Source organism: Leucopleurus acutus (assembly GCF_964270905.1).
Source record: "Leucopleurus acutus genome assembly, chromosome: 9".
NCBI lineage: Eukaryota > Metazoa > Chordata > Mammalia > Artiodactyla > Delphinidae > Leucopleurus > Leucopleurus acutus.
In genome coordinates this window covers 106519061-106533249 of record NC_139144.1, presented here as the reverse complement: position 1 = coordinate 106533249, position 14189 = coordinate 106519061, and the positions used below count along the sequence as shown (strand labels likewise).

Here is a 14189-nt window from a genome sequence, read left to right as displayed (position 1 = left end):
CTGCCGTTCCAGCCCCCGTCTGGGTGGGGATCGGTGGCGAGTCCCCCGCAGCGGCGGCGGGCAAGGTTATATAGGAAGAGAAAGAGCGAGAGGCAGAGAGCGAGGGCGCCAGCAGCCAGCCGGAGCGAGCGAGGGAGGGAGAGCGCACGGGCACACACACTCGCACACCCGCACCCTCGCGCACTCAGACCTGCTCGGGCCAGCCTTGAGGTCCCCGGGCTCCATGGACGAGATGCTACTGCTGGCGAGATGTCTGCTGGTGGTGCTGGTCTCCTCACTGCTGATGTGCTCGGGGCTTGCGTGCGGACCCGGCCGGGGATTTGGGAAGAGGCGGAACCCAAAAAAACTGACCCCTTTAGCCTACAAGCAGTTCATCCCCAACGTGGCTGAGAAGACCCTAGGGGCCAGTGGAAGATATGAAGGGAAGATCACCAGAAACTCGGAGCGATTTAAGGAACTCACCCCCAATTACAACCCTGACATCATATTTAAGGATGAAGAAAACACTGGAGCGGACCGGCTGATGACTCAGGTAGAAACCCAGCACGGGGCGTGGAATGTGTTGCTTCCAAGGGGTTATGTGTAACCATGCCGTTCAGTCTGTTTGCTCTTCAGGCAGGTAGAAAGCCGATTTTGTCCTCTCCTTCCCCACCCACCTGCCGGCCTACCACCCCTTCCTCTTCCTGGAGGGGAATGGAGGTGAAGGGTCCAGCCGGAGAAGTTTAGGCTGGGGGGTGGGCATAAGGACGCTAGGAGATGTGGTCCTTGCATGGCCCTGATTTGATCTGTCCTGCTGGGATGGCCTTCCCATCCTGCCTCAGCTCTGGCTTGTAACTTGGGGAGACCTTCACTTTGGGGGCGTCTGTCCTTTCCAAGTTGGGAGTGGGAATGGAGGGAGGGGACAAGCATCCCCCCCATAAACATAGAGTGGCGTCCAGATCACTGTACAAGTGTAGCCTCGGCGCTTACACGTTTCCCTTCTCCTCTGTGTTTTTCTTTCCCACCACTGCTACCCCCCCCCGCCGCCCCCCACCAAAGACCCTCAACTGGAAAAGCCAGGAGGCCGGGCTGACAAAAGGTCGGGGCTCCAGAGGCGGCTGGGCTAGTCCCTGACCGTATCACATAGCTCCACTGCGATTCCATCGCTGGCACTTGTGCCCATCAGAGTGTGAATGTATCGATATTTCTTTAAGGATGCCCTCTTATTCTCCCGAGCCCGCGGTACTTGAGGGGAGGGACTTAGAACTTACTGGCATTGCATCACGCTAGTTTTCAACCTGCTTGCATAGGAAATTAGGAGCGACTAGATATTAGCGGGAGGGGGGGCTGGAAAGAAGAACCAAAGCAAAGCACGCATTCCTCTCTCCCTCTCCGCCTCCGTTTGAGACTTCTGGCTGCCAATCTGCCCGTCAATGGCAGACTTTCTGCAACTCCAGGCACGTATAACTGAAGCTAGAAATGGCTTTCCTGGCAAATATAGGTCAACATCTTTTTTATTGCCCTATTAAAATATTCAAGTCCTACCTTTAGGGCCAGGAGCGCACCGCAGCTGACGGAGCGGCGCTGGCGGGGCGCAAGTGCAGGGGAGGCTGGGGGTGGGAGGGACCGAGGAGACACCTCCCGGCCGCTCCGCTCCCCAGCCCGATGCCCGGCCTTGCTGCGGAGCCGAGGAAGGCCAGGGGCATGCGGGGTAGCGGGCTCCAGCTGACGGACGGAGGCGGAGAGGGAGGGGAGGAGAGGGTCCTCGTCCCCGGCTCGCTCGCATCTGCTTCCGACCACCTTAAATCTGGACCGCGAGTGTGGACGCGCGCGCCTGTGCCCGAGAGCAGCGCGAGCCGCAATTAACTCTGCGCAGGCCGCGGAGTGCCCTGCGCGTGCGGCCGGCTGCGGGCGCTTCTCCAGCTCGTCTGGGGCTCCGACCCCCTGGTCACCCTCGGTCCCGGCGGGAGGGCAGGGGCCTTCCCGGGATCCCTCGGCACCGGGGAGAGGGGCGCGAGGCCAGAGAAAGCGGCGGGGGCGGGGACGCCGCAGGTCCCCGAGCCGGAGGGCTCAGCGGCCGCCGCGGTCCGCGCCGGGCCGACGCGGGAGGGAGCGGGTCCCGGCCCGCGCCCTGCCCGGGGCCCCGGGCCTCGCCGCCCCGCCTACAAGTGCGAGCGCGCGGAGCCGCGCACCCGGGCAGACGCATCTCGGCTCCACTTACTCCCGGGTTATCGATCTCGCGGCTCGGGTTTCAGTGCGCGCGGGGCTGGGCTGCGGCCGCCCGCCGGCCCCTCCACGCGCCCGAGCGCGGGCTCGGCCAGGGCTCCCGGCGGCGCTCCGACGGCCCGGCAGCCGAGGCGGCGCGGGCGGGCCCGGCGGGCCCGGGCGGGAGGGAGAAGCCGGTTCCAGGGCGGAGGCGCCTCGCGGGCCTGGGCGCCCGGCCCGAGCCCCCCGCCGGGTCCCTCGCCCCGCCGCCCCCGGCCGCCCCGCCGGGACCTACAGCCGCGCGGGCCCGGCGCCCGGCCGCTCTGGCCGCAGCGTGCGCTGGCAGCATTTGAACTTCTGACCTTCTGTCAACTTCCCTCAGACGAACGAAACGAAAACAAATACTTTTTTCCCTGGGCAGTGGCTATTCCCGTTCCCAGCACAAAAGGAGGGGGGAGGGGCAGCCGACGTCGGAGTGGGGTGGGGAGAGCCAAGCCAGGCGTGTACCACGGGCCCCAAAAACGTGCCCTAAAAACCTGGAGGCTGGGGAGGGGGGGTGGCCTGAAAGGCGCCCCCTGCTTTACCCCTTCCCCGTCCTTCCTGCGTCCCCGGTCCTAAGAGTTAAAGTGGGGAAGGCGGGGGACCTGGGAGGTGAGGGCAGGGCCGGGGGAAGGGGAAGCGGCAACGCCTCCCGGGCTCCTGGGGCACCTGCTCCCCCCCCGGCCCCCCACTTAAGATAACCACCTAGACTCTGCTCTCGGGTGCGTGTCCCTCCTCCCCCGTCTCTGCGTGTCTCTGTCTCCCTAATGTGACTGTCGCCCAAGTCCCTCAACCATGGCAAGATCGTCCCCAGTGGAACTTTCAGAGCAGTTCAGGAACGCATGAGCCCCTGGTTAATATTAACTCCGAGAGGGGGAAGCGCAGACAGACACGCTCTCCCCGCAGGCCGCGGTGCCGAGGGGCTCCGAGGGGGCAGGAGGCCGCGAGGGGCCGGCCTGCGGGCTGCGCGGGGGACCGGCCCGAGGCGCCACGTTGGGCAGATTTCCGGGTGCGTGGCGGCCCCGGGGAGCGGCGCTCAGGTGTGGGTTTGAAGGGAGGGGCCTGGTTTTCCGGAGGGGGGAGGAGGAGCGGCGAGAGGTGTGTGCGGGGACCCGAGGGGACCCTTCTGAAGTCGGGACACCCCCTCCCCCGCGCTGGGGAAGCCCGTGGGCGTCGGCGGTGACAGTCCCTGCTCGGCTCCCGGGCGCGGAGCGGCTGCGCAGACTGGGGAGGTGGCGCGGGAGCTCGGGCGTGGGGAACAACTTGGCCTCCGCCGACACAAAGCCGGGCCCGTCGGCCCCTCTGGGCTTCACGGTGGCTGCACAGAGGCGGGGTTGATTCGCGGCACACGACCCAGTGAATTGATAACCGGCCCGGGCTTCCCGGGTCTGCCCGCGACGATCCCGCCCGGCCGGGGCGCAGAGACTCTTGCAGCCGCGGGCCGAGGCCGCGTTGCGCCTGGCGGAGCCCGGGCCTGCCTCGGCCCTGGGTTCCTCGCCTGGGGTCTCCATCTCTTGTCCGAGTGGCGCAGCTCAGAACGCTGGGGGATGGTACACGTGCTCCCCTTCCTGCCCTCCCCCTCGCCAGCGGCCCCGGGGGAAGCCACTGAAAGCTTCATCTGCCCCCCGAAAGCAGGGAGCTGGGCTGCGATGGGGGCTCGGGAAGCGAGTGTCTGCGTGTGCGCGTCGGTGGTGTGCGCCTGCGCAGCCGGTTCCACATCCCGGCTCTAAACTGACCCTGGTTTACTGATTGATTTTCATGTAAAACGCATTCAATCCTCAAGATGACCTCACTCAAACTCTGTCCTTCTGACTTTTTTTTTTTTTTAAGAAAACTGTTGGCGGGCCTAGAAACCTGCAAGCGCTGACCTGTTACCAGGACCGCCCCCTAGCCTTCTGCCCTCCCTCCCTCCACCACGCGCGCGCGCGCACGCACACACACACACACACACACACACAAACACACACACTTGCTGTATTTCTAACTCTACAACCATATACTGGTTTTTACTGCTGCCAACTACACAGGTCTTTTCCTGTCGCGCAATCGGTCGCATCCCCTTAAAACGCGGCAGCGGCCTTGCCCAGCCCTCCGTCTCCCCCGCGCTCTGTAAGAAAGAGTTCCCCCAGGCTATAATAGGGTCCTTGCTGGGGCCGGCTGGTCATCTCGGTAACCGGGGTCCCCGCCCGGATATCAGCCCTACCCTCTGCAGAAGTCAACTTGGAATTGTCCCCTATCCCTCCTGAGTCTGCCTCTCTGGGGGACGCCCCCATCATGACTTTGTCACCACCTCCCCTTTTTCCAACCCCGCACCAGCCGCAGTATGAACGCCCAGCGAGTCACTGTGCACACAAACACGCAGGTGATTCGACTCTTTCCTGCATCCTTGTCTGAATGGGACCCGAGAATTATATGGGAACTCCCACAGCTTTACCCTGGCTTGAGTCCCGCCTATTCACCGCTTCTTTACTCCTACTGGCAGCTTCCTTGTGGGAGGTGGGGGGAACCCCAAGGGCGGTTTCCAGGAGAAGCCTCCCTAAGGCAAGAGCTCAGAGGCCCCAGGCCTTTCTGGCTCCCCTCCCCCTCCCCTCCCCTCCCCTCCCCCCCTCCACCTCTTAAGTTGGCTCTTCAAACTTGCAGGACACCATTCTGCGCCGGCCAAGAAAACAAGAGGGGGGGAGGGGACAGGTTAAGGAAAACAAGGGACACAATCAGACCACAGAAAAGCCGGGAGAAAAGAGTTCCACGGGGAAAAGGAATGTGGCTGTCCAGATAAAGAATGTTTGTCATCCGGCCCTGGTCTTATTGAAAATTATAACTCACCTGGTTGCCTTTCACTTCTGGTTCCCCCACCCCTTCAGCTGCTATCAGGGTCCCACCACCCTCTCTACCTTTGGGTTAATTCTCACCTCAGATAGGCGCAGGGCAGAGATAAGGCAAGGCTTTTAACTCTGTAAGAAGTATACCGTGTATTTTTCTTTCTACGGCTAAGTTGCACCCGGGGCCTCTCTCCCGCCTCCTGAGAGGGAGTTTGTCCCGGGAGTTGGGTGGAGCCTTGCACAGGTGCGGAGCGATGGGGCCACAGAAGCGGGCAGGGGCGTGGAGGGCATCGTGGAGGAGCACGCGGGCCATAGCCTAGGGTGCTCCTGGAGGCTGCTGCAGCCACTGTCCAAAACCACGCAGTTTACTTATTTCGAAGACAGACATTTCATCTGCCTCTCAGGCCGTGACGGGGGCTCTGCTACTTCAGGTGTGGAGAAAGGCGCTCAAGTCGCCTCCGAGAGGATGTGCCTCCTCCTACGATGCCACCCCCTCCTCCCTAGCCGAGCTCCCCCTCTCCGGAACAGGCCGGCCGGTTCCAGGCCTGGCCTTGTCTCCCTACCTCTGCGCACAGCCCGCATCCTGGGGGGCTGGGCAGAGCAGCCCAGGGGTAGGGTTGGGGCAGGCCCGGACGCTCACGGGCGCTGGGTGTCCCCTTCTCTCCACAGCGGTGCAAGGACAAGTTGAACGCCTTAGCCATCTCCGTGATGAACCAGTGGCCAGGAGTGAAGCTGCGGGTGACAGAGGGCTGGGACGAGGACGGCCACCACTCAGAGGAGTCGCTGCACTACGAGGGCCGTGCAGTGGACATCACCACCTCGGACCGCGACCGCAGCAAGTACGGCATGCTGGCACGCCTGGCCGTGGAGGCCGGCTTCGACTGGGTCTACTACGAGTCCAAAGCGCACATCCACTGCTCAGTGAAAGCAGGTGAGGGGGCGGGCCCACCCATGCCGACAGCACCCCCCAGCAGCTCCAGATCTGCGCCCCAAAGCCCGGCTCACGGGAAGGAGGAAAGTGGGGAGGAGGGGGGCAGACAGGGAGGGGACTGGGTGATGACTGGTGTTTCTGTGGCGGGAATAGACTCCGTGAGGCCTGTCCCGGTCCCCAGCCGGGAGCTGTCCCTACCTTTGAGGCCACAGAGGCCCACGTTCTCTGAGCCCAGATGCAGAGGGCATCTGGCTTCTTGAGCCTTCCCCCACCCCTGTTTCCGGAGTCCCCGCTGCAGGTGGCAGAGACAGGGAGGAAAGATGGTGGGGCGGGGGGGACTGTCCTGGTGAGAGACTGCAGCCCTGCCCAGTCGGCCAGCTCTGGCCCAGAGCCTCTGTCTCAATAGCGCTTAAGAATGAACTACTCACCACCCGCCACCGGCCCGCACCCGGCACAGGAGGTTCTGCCCGGGGTGGAAGCCTGTGGATTCTGAACTAACTTAACTCACTCGGCCTTTGGGAAGAGGCCTGATGGGAGGTAATAAAGCCGGTAGTTACCACTTCCAACATCTGGAGGCCGCAAGCCCAGAAGCATCCGTCCTTATTAGGAAACAGCTGGGCTGCCCTGAGCCACAGGCAGGGCCAGGAAAGCCAAGCCTGCAGCTGGAGCCCCCGCCCTGCTCCGTGAGGCTGACTTCCCTGGGCCTGCAACGCCACACGCTGTTGCTGGCGAGGAACAGCTCCGGAAGGAAGGCGCGCGCGGGCACAGGCCCCAGCTCCACTGAAGCAGGTCTCTCCAACTCTCGGCAGAAGCCGGCGCATTTAGCAAGACAGTTCACAGTGAATTTCGGAGGAACTGCGTCTCCCCCCGCCCCCAGTTTCGCCTGTTTGTGACCTAAACTGTATTTTAATAGCGTATGTTAGTAGAAAAACACTTTCAAGGTGTCGAGGCACACTTTGGAGGTAAGGAAAAGAGTGGCCTCCTGTAACAGAAAGAAAAGGTGTGGAAGCCTGGGGAGAAGGTCTGGGCTTAGAGCCCGGGAAAGGGTCTCAGACGCCAGCAGGGCGGGGAGGCGCGCCCCGACTTCGCGGGGCTCCTAAATGGCGGCGTGGCGCGGCGCGCCGCCGGCTCCGGGCCACCCCTGTCCGCGGGGTCCCCCTGGCGGGGGTCCCTCGAAGTCTCCTCGCAAAAGAGCAGCGGTCGTCCGGCCCGGGACCCCGCCGGGGGAGCCGGGCCCGGCGCGCAGAGCCGCTCATTGGCATTCCGCGCACACGGGCCGGGCGCGGGGCGGTGCGTGTCAAGCAGGGTCGTGCGACTCGACGCCTCGGGCTCGCCTGCGTTCCGGGCGCATTCTGGGCGGCTATGTCGGGCCTCCAAAGGCCGGCCCCGCACTTCATGCCGGAGAAAACGATGAGAAGATTAAAAGCCCTCAGTAATTCCAGCAGGAAGATTCTTTCTCGCGATCTCTATTTGCAAAAAGCAGGATCCCGGAGATTGGAATGCAAAGAAGACGGGGACGTCCCCGCCCCTCCTCCACGGCCCCCTGCGCGCCGCCCGACTCCGATTATTGTCCTCGGGACAGTGAGCCTCAGAGAGCGACAGAGGCCGGAGAAAGCGGGTAGTCAAGGGGCCTTGAGAACCCGGCGCTTCCAGAGCTCGGAGCAGGCCCCGCCATTTAAAATTCAAATACACATCTCGAGTGCTTGGAAGAGAGGCCTGGCTGTGCAAATAGTGCTTGTGAGGCCCGGGCTTCTGGAGAGCCCGCGTGTGAATCGCCGGGGGTGCGGCGGGGGGGTTGCACCTGAGCAAATAGGGAGGGGGCGGCCCAGAGCTGGAGAGAGAGGGAGCCGGGAAGGGGTGGGGGGATGGAAGGAGCCCCTCTTCCAAGAGCGCCTCCCATTTGTTGCAGAAATTACAATGACAATGGCGAGCCCTTTATTGGATTTTAATTAGAAGATCCGCACAAGCCCCGATTTTCACACCTCGGCCAATTCTCTGGAATGTTTGTCCAGTTGCTACAACTACTACAGCTATTTTTCAGCCCCGCCCTCGCCCCCAACCGGCCGACACCAACCAGCCGACACCAAGGCTCCCCGCTGGGCGCTGGGGGCGGGCGGGTGGGGCGCGGGGAGCGGCCGAGGGTCCCCGCCGTGCAGCCCGGGTGCGGAGCGCACGAGGGGGCGCCGCGCCCCGCGCCGGAGGCGGGAGCAAAGGAGGGTGCGCCCCGGCGCCCGGGTGAGCTCAAGGAGGCTTCCTGAGGAATCCAAGTGGAGAACAAATACCCTCTGAATTCGTGGCGAGGTTGGGTGTGTGCTGAGCCGGCGGGGGAGGGGGAGGGGCGGGGGAGGGGGGAGGCGAAAGGGAAGGAGTGTAACCGGCCTCCCGCCGGAGACGCCAATCGACCTTTGTCACCGCCAGTCCAATCCTAAGAGAGTCGTTAAGGAATGCGTCTGCATCTGAATTTGGTCACCGAGGCGGTGGGGATGGGGAGAGGGAGGTCCGCGCGGGACCGACCCGGCACCTCTCCCCGGAGCCACGCGCTTCCTCGGTCTGGGCGCGCGGGACACCAAGAGTGCGCCCCCCTTCCCAGTCGCGTCTTCCTCTCGGGACTCACCGCCCTGTCTCCTCTTCTCTCCCTTCTCTCCCCCCGCAGAGAACTCGGTGGCGGCCAAATCGGGCGGCTGCTTCCCGGGCTCGGCCACGGTGCACCTGGAGCAGGGCGGCACCAAGCTGGTGAAGGACCTGCGCCCCGGAGACCGCGTGCTGGCTGCCGACGACGAGGGCCGGCTGCTCTACAGCGACTTCCTCACCTTCCTGGACCGCGACCACGGCGCCAAGAAGGTCTTCTACGCGATCGAGACCCGGGAGCCTCGCGAGCGTCTGCTGCTCACCGCCGCGCACCTGCTCTTTGTCGCGCCGCACAACGGCTCGGCCGGCCGGGAGCCCGAGGCGCTGTCGGGCGCCGGGCGGCCGCCTGGGGGCGCGCCGGAGCGCCGGGCGCTCTTCGCCAGCAGCGTGCGCCCTGGCCAGCACGTGTACGTGGTGGCCGAGCGCGGCGGGGATCGGCGGCTCCTGCCGGCCGCCGTGCACAGCGTGACGCTGCGCGAGGAGAGCACGGGCGCGTACGCGCCGCTGACGGCGCAGGGCACCATCCTCATCAACCGGGTGCTGGCGTCGTGCTACGCGGTCATAGAGGAGCACAACTGGGCGCACCGGGCCTTCGCGCCCTACCGCCTGGCGCACGCGCTCCTGGCCGCGCTGGCGCCCTCGCGCACGGACCGCGGCGGGGGCGGGGGCGGCGGCCGCGTGCCCCCGGCCGCGCCAGGTGCGCCGGCTGCGCCAGGTGCGACCGACGCGCCAGGCGCCTCGGGCATCCACTGGTACTCGCAGCTGCTCTACCAAATAGGCACCTGGCTGTTGGACAGCGAGGCCTTGCACCCGCTCGGCATGGCGGTCAAGTCCAGCTGAAGGCCAGGGGGCCGGGGAGGGCACCGGGAGGGGGCGGGGCGGGCGGGGGGAGGGGCGAGATACCGCAAATGACACACGGAAAAAGCGCACGAAATGAGACTTTAATTATAATAATAATTAATAATAATAAAAAAGTAGGACAGTCCAAAGTAGACTATAAGGAATCAAAGACCCCGAGAAATTCTGTTGTTGTGTTTAGTTTATATATATATATTTTTGAATTTTTTGATTCCTGTTTAATTTTGGTTATTTTTTCACCTCTCCTGGCTATTTATTTGTTTGGTATGAATAGATGTTTTAAAATAATATGAACCGGACCTTCAAGAGCCTTAAATAGTTTGTTTCTTGGATAATTTATTATCATGTGAACTGTACTCACAGGGGGAAAGATTATTTTGTGAAGCCAAGCGACCCGCTCAGAGTCTATTTTTCTACATGTCCCTCGTCCTGACTTTCAGAAAGCAAAATTCTGTCCTCTCCATTCCTCGTTTGCAACGCTCCTGCTTTTCAGCAAGTGTAAACTAAAACATGCTTCATGGGGGTCCACAAATTATATTTTTATACACAGAATTGTAAATTAGATTTTTGAGAGATCAATACTTAACTGAATTACATTTCATTTTTGAAATAGTGTAAAATATGAAAATATATTATTTTAATTTAACTAGTTTCCGATGTAACAGCCATCTCCTGTTTTGTCTTCTGGGTTGAATATTTGCTTTGTCATCACCATTTTGGCCACATTCTTGGAAGTCAAGACTGTTACACACTCACACACACACACACACTTTTTTTTTCTTGGACAAACTGGAAGAACTCTGTTATTTTTAACTTCAAAGAATTTATTAGAAAATAATATTTTTTAAAAGCGCACATAGTGATGATCCCACAAGGATGGAGCCTGTAGTTTGTACAGAGAAAAACAAAGGATGTTTTTGCATTAATAAATTGAGAAATAACTGCTGTAAATTTACTAAAATGTATTTTTGAATATTTTGTAATAGTTTTATAGAAATAAAATGTGCCACGCACAGCCTGGTTAGTATATAATAACTAAGAATTCCTGTTGCAGCCCTTTTTCTTTCCTTTTTTTGGCTTCTTTGTTTGGGAAACCTAGTGCTGACAGGAGTTCCCAGTATTATATTTAGATGTGTTGCTTATACTGTGAATTCAGATCCACTTACGTAGGTAACCGAATCGACTTGTTTGTTTTCGTCACTGGAGAAACCTCAGCTCTGTTTGTATTTATTGTGTGAAAGTCTCTCTACTCAAAGGATGGCGGTGCCGTGCTGGGTGCCCTTCTGCCCTCACCTCCCCCAGCTTAACCAGCACAGCCTCAGTGGCTGCCTGGAGGAGATGGCCTGGGGCAGTCACCCAGAACTTCCTCCCCAGGCCCCGCGTCATTGGTGGCCAACTTTGTTCCCTCCACTTGTTGACCCAGGTTGGGGTGCACTGTCCCCCCGGCCTTGCAGGGAGGAGGTCCTAACTGCTTTCTGAAGTCCTGGGGCGCCCTTTTCAGAAGGGTCCCCAAGGAGAGGGCCAGGTGTTGGCGGTCTGCAGGAGGATGTGTTCCCTGCCTGCTCTGTGCGGCCCGGCCTTCCCCCCTCTCCCGTCACACCCACTAGAGCCTCAGGGTGCCGGGGTCCTCGGGCCACGCTGCTGTCTCCAAGTTGTCTGTCTTGAGTGGTTGTCAGGTGAGGACGTTTGTCCCTAGGTCGCGGTCCTCCTTTGCGGGCGCCCTGGGGCCAGTGCCCTGTGTTGGCAGGGCCGGGGAGACAGGTCCTCCGTGCCTGTTGCTGTGTCATAGGCTCGGCCGCCCTGGGCGCTCACTCTGAGGGCTTTGGTTTAGTGAAGGCTGCTGTCCCGCTCTGCGCTCTGGGCCCACATGCCTCTGAGGCTGAGCTTTGGGAAGGTGGGCCGTGTGGCCTCAGGGCCTCTCAGAAGATTAAACAAGGCGGGCCTGGGTTTAGGGGAACCGAATTGAACTCGACGGCCTCGGGCCAGTCTCGGTCCCACCTGGTCAGGGTCTGGAGAAGCTGCTTCTGAGGCTAGGGCTCAGGTCCCTGGGGGGGCTCTGTGCTGAGGTCTGGTGAGATGCGGCCCTCCAGGAGGCCAGGGGCCCCGATGGGTGGCGCTGGGGCCAGAGCTCACCCTCCGGGCAGGAGTGGTCCCTGGTCCCCCTTGGTCTCCTAGGTGGTCAGCAGGGTTACGATCCCTGGTAAGTTTGGTGGTTTCTGTTCTGATGACTGTTCAGGTCTGAGTGTTAAGTCAAACCAGGAGCACGCAGCACACCAGCAGCTCTGGCCAGACTGAGCTCCCGGACTAGTTAGCGGTCAGAGAGGAAGGTCAGGTGTTGGCCTGGCCCGAAGGTCCCTGGCAGCGCCTCCTCCTGGCCGGGCAAGGTTGTGGCACCCTCGCCTGTTTCCCCCCCTCCCTCCCCACCTTTTAAGACCCTTCGCAGCTTTATAGTGAGAATTCTCTTTTTCACGTCCGCCGCGTAGAGAAAGGAAGTGCAGGGCATCGGGCAGGTGCAGCACGGCTGCCGGACGAGGGCCCACTGCTCCATCTTCAGGGTTGACAGGACCAAGAGTTTGTGCCAAGCGTGTGCGTGGTGTTGCCGCCGGCCTCCCTCGTGACTAATTGCATATCTATTCCTGTCAAACACGCGTACCAGAATGTACTTGAAACTGTTATCTTTGTGCTCTGTTGTTTGAATAATTAAAGAAGTTACAGAGACTTTGTGCCGTGTCTGTTCTGTGGCAAAATTCCCGTCCCATCCTGTCATCTGCAACTCCCGTTTTCTTCCACCAGGTTGTCCCAAATATGTGAAAGAAGAAATGTCACTGAGAGTGCACACTTCGGATCCATCAGGGGTGGTGATGGGCTCTTGCGTGTGGGACAAAGCACGAGGCCCGTCCATCTGAGGAAGCTGCCGGCACGCGGTGGCGTGTGTGTGGGGGAGGGAGGCAGCCCCATCCTCTCCTGGTGGAGACCCTTTGCTGTCAGCATCACATCCACATGGGAAATACTGGGCTGACATGCAAAGAATGCCGGCTGGTTGCAAGATTTGGCAAGAAAGCAACCAAGTGCCTGCCTGGGAGCCAGCTCCAGGGCTGGGGGGCGGGGGGAAGCATCTGGGTGCCCCAGTGACGCAGAAAAGTGGCCGGTCTATCCTTGTGAAAGAACCGTCCACTCAAGGGGGCTGAGGCGTCCCGGGAAGCGACCTTCATAGTTTCTTATCGGCCAACCATGGCCCCAGGGACAAATCTGGACAGCGGCCCGTTTCTATACAGCCCACAAGCTGAGATCGGGTTTTACATTTTAAATGGTTGAAAATAAAACAGCTAAAGAAGAATATTCCATATGTGAAAATTCTATAAAATCTGAACTCAGCTTCCATCAGCAAGTTCCTCTTGGAATCTTACTCCCCCCACCCCACCCCCAGGCTGGCTCATTCCTCTGCCTGCTGTCCCGGGGGGGGGGGGCCTTCAGGCTCCCACGGCTCCTGAGAAGCTGCATCAGGGACCACGCAGCCCACAGAGTCTGAAGTATGTACTAGCCGGGTCTTTACAGAGAACGTTCGCCAACCCCCATCTAGGATCTCATGGAAACCCAGCCCGCTGTCGTGGGGCCAGAACGTAGTGGGGTGAGGCCAGCACAGCTCACTCTCTATTGGAATTCAAAGGTGGCTCCCATCGCTGCTTGCTGGGGTAACAAATCCAGCAAGACCTGGTGGTGTGACAGGTGAACCCTATGCTAGCCTGGAGGTAAACAGGAGACACCCACCTGTAAAGACCCACAAGCGAGCGGGGCCAGAAGCCATGCAGGCTTCATCCCAACCTGGTGCAAATCGCCCCCGGGGGGAAACAGGAAGCCCGTGTTTGGAGGGAACCTTCTTGGCTTTTCTTGGCCGAGCCCGATTTTCTCAAAGGAAGAAGAAACTGACAGTAATTCACGTTCTATAAACAAGCTCTGGGCCCACCAAGAAGACAGGGAAACTGCATGAGGCTGGCGTTTTCAATGGGTGTCTTTGGTTTTCAGGACGAGGGCAGCTATGCTTCCAGAAGGGGGAAACTGGTTTAAATAAGAGGCTCAAGAAATCTGAAATGATCAATTCGAAGGAATATTATGCTGAAAACCCACGGATTTCCCCCGTACAACTGAACCGGTTCCTGGGTGGAAACTTCCACGTCCCAGGTGAGGGCCTGGGTGTTTGCTTCCAGGGGAAGGTGATGCCCTTTCTGCTGGACGCCAAGCCTCATCCCAGTCGGGAAATTCCCTTTCTCCAGACCCCCCCGCCCCCCAGAAAGGCTCAAGGCTTCCCTTTCTGAGCCTCACAACCAAAAGACAGCAAAACAAACCCGGTGTCTTTGGAAGGAGCTTTGGGCCCCGGGTCCCTGTGTCTGTCACCCTGCGGTTCCAAGTCATCAGAATCCCAGCCGAAACCCTCCAGCCAGACCCAACAGGCAGGCCACACATGGGCCAAGAAAGCAGGAGCCTGGGCAGAGACGTGGGCGTGGAAGGGGGGCTGTTTCAGAAAGAGCCCCAAAGCGTTGGCATCAGCACGGGACCGCCAGGTGGAGCTGGACCTGAGCGCTCCCCCTGCTGCTGGTGGTGTTACTCCGTGGCCTATGTGGGAGGGCACAGCCAACCTTCCCGAGCCCGGGGCTCTGCGGGTCAGTGCCCCACCGCTGCCAGCATCGGGCGGCCGCCGCCCCTTCCGCGGACGCGCTCCGGCTGGCCCGGCC

At 60.6% G+C, this 14189-nt stretch overlaps 1 protein-coding gene across 1 annotated transcript; it reads left to right on the top strand.

Annotated features, from left to right (window-relative positions):
- Window positions 1–223: 223 nt before the first annotated feature.
- On the top strand, window positions 224–9441 carry SHH (sonic hedgehog signaling molecule; the record flags this gene model as incomplete). Its single annotated transcript, XM_082846590.1, has 3 exons — window positions 224–532; window positions 5712–5973; window positions 8627–9441. The coding sequence occupies 3 exons, from the start codon at window positions 224–226 to the stop codon at window positions 9439–9441; spliced, it is 1386 nt and encodes a 461-aa protein (XP_082702716.1).
- Window positions 9442–14189: the final 4748 nt, after the last annotated feature.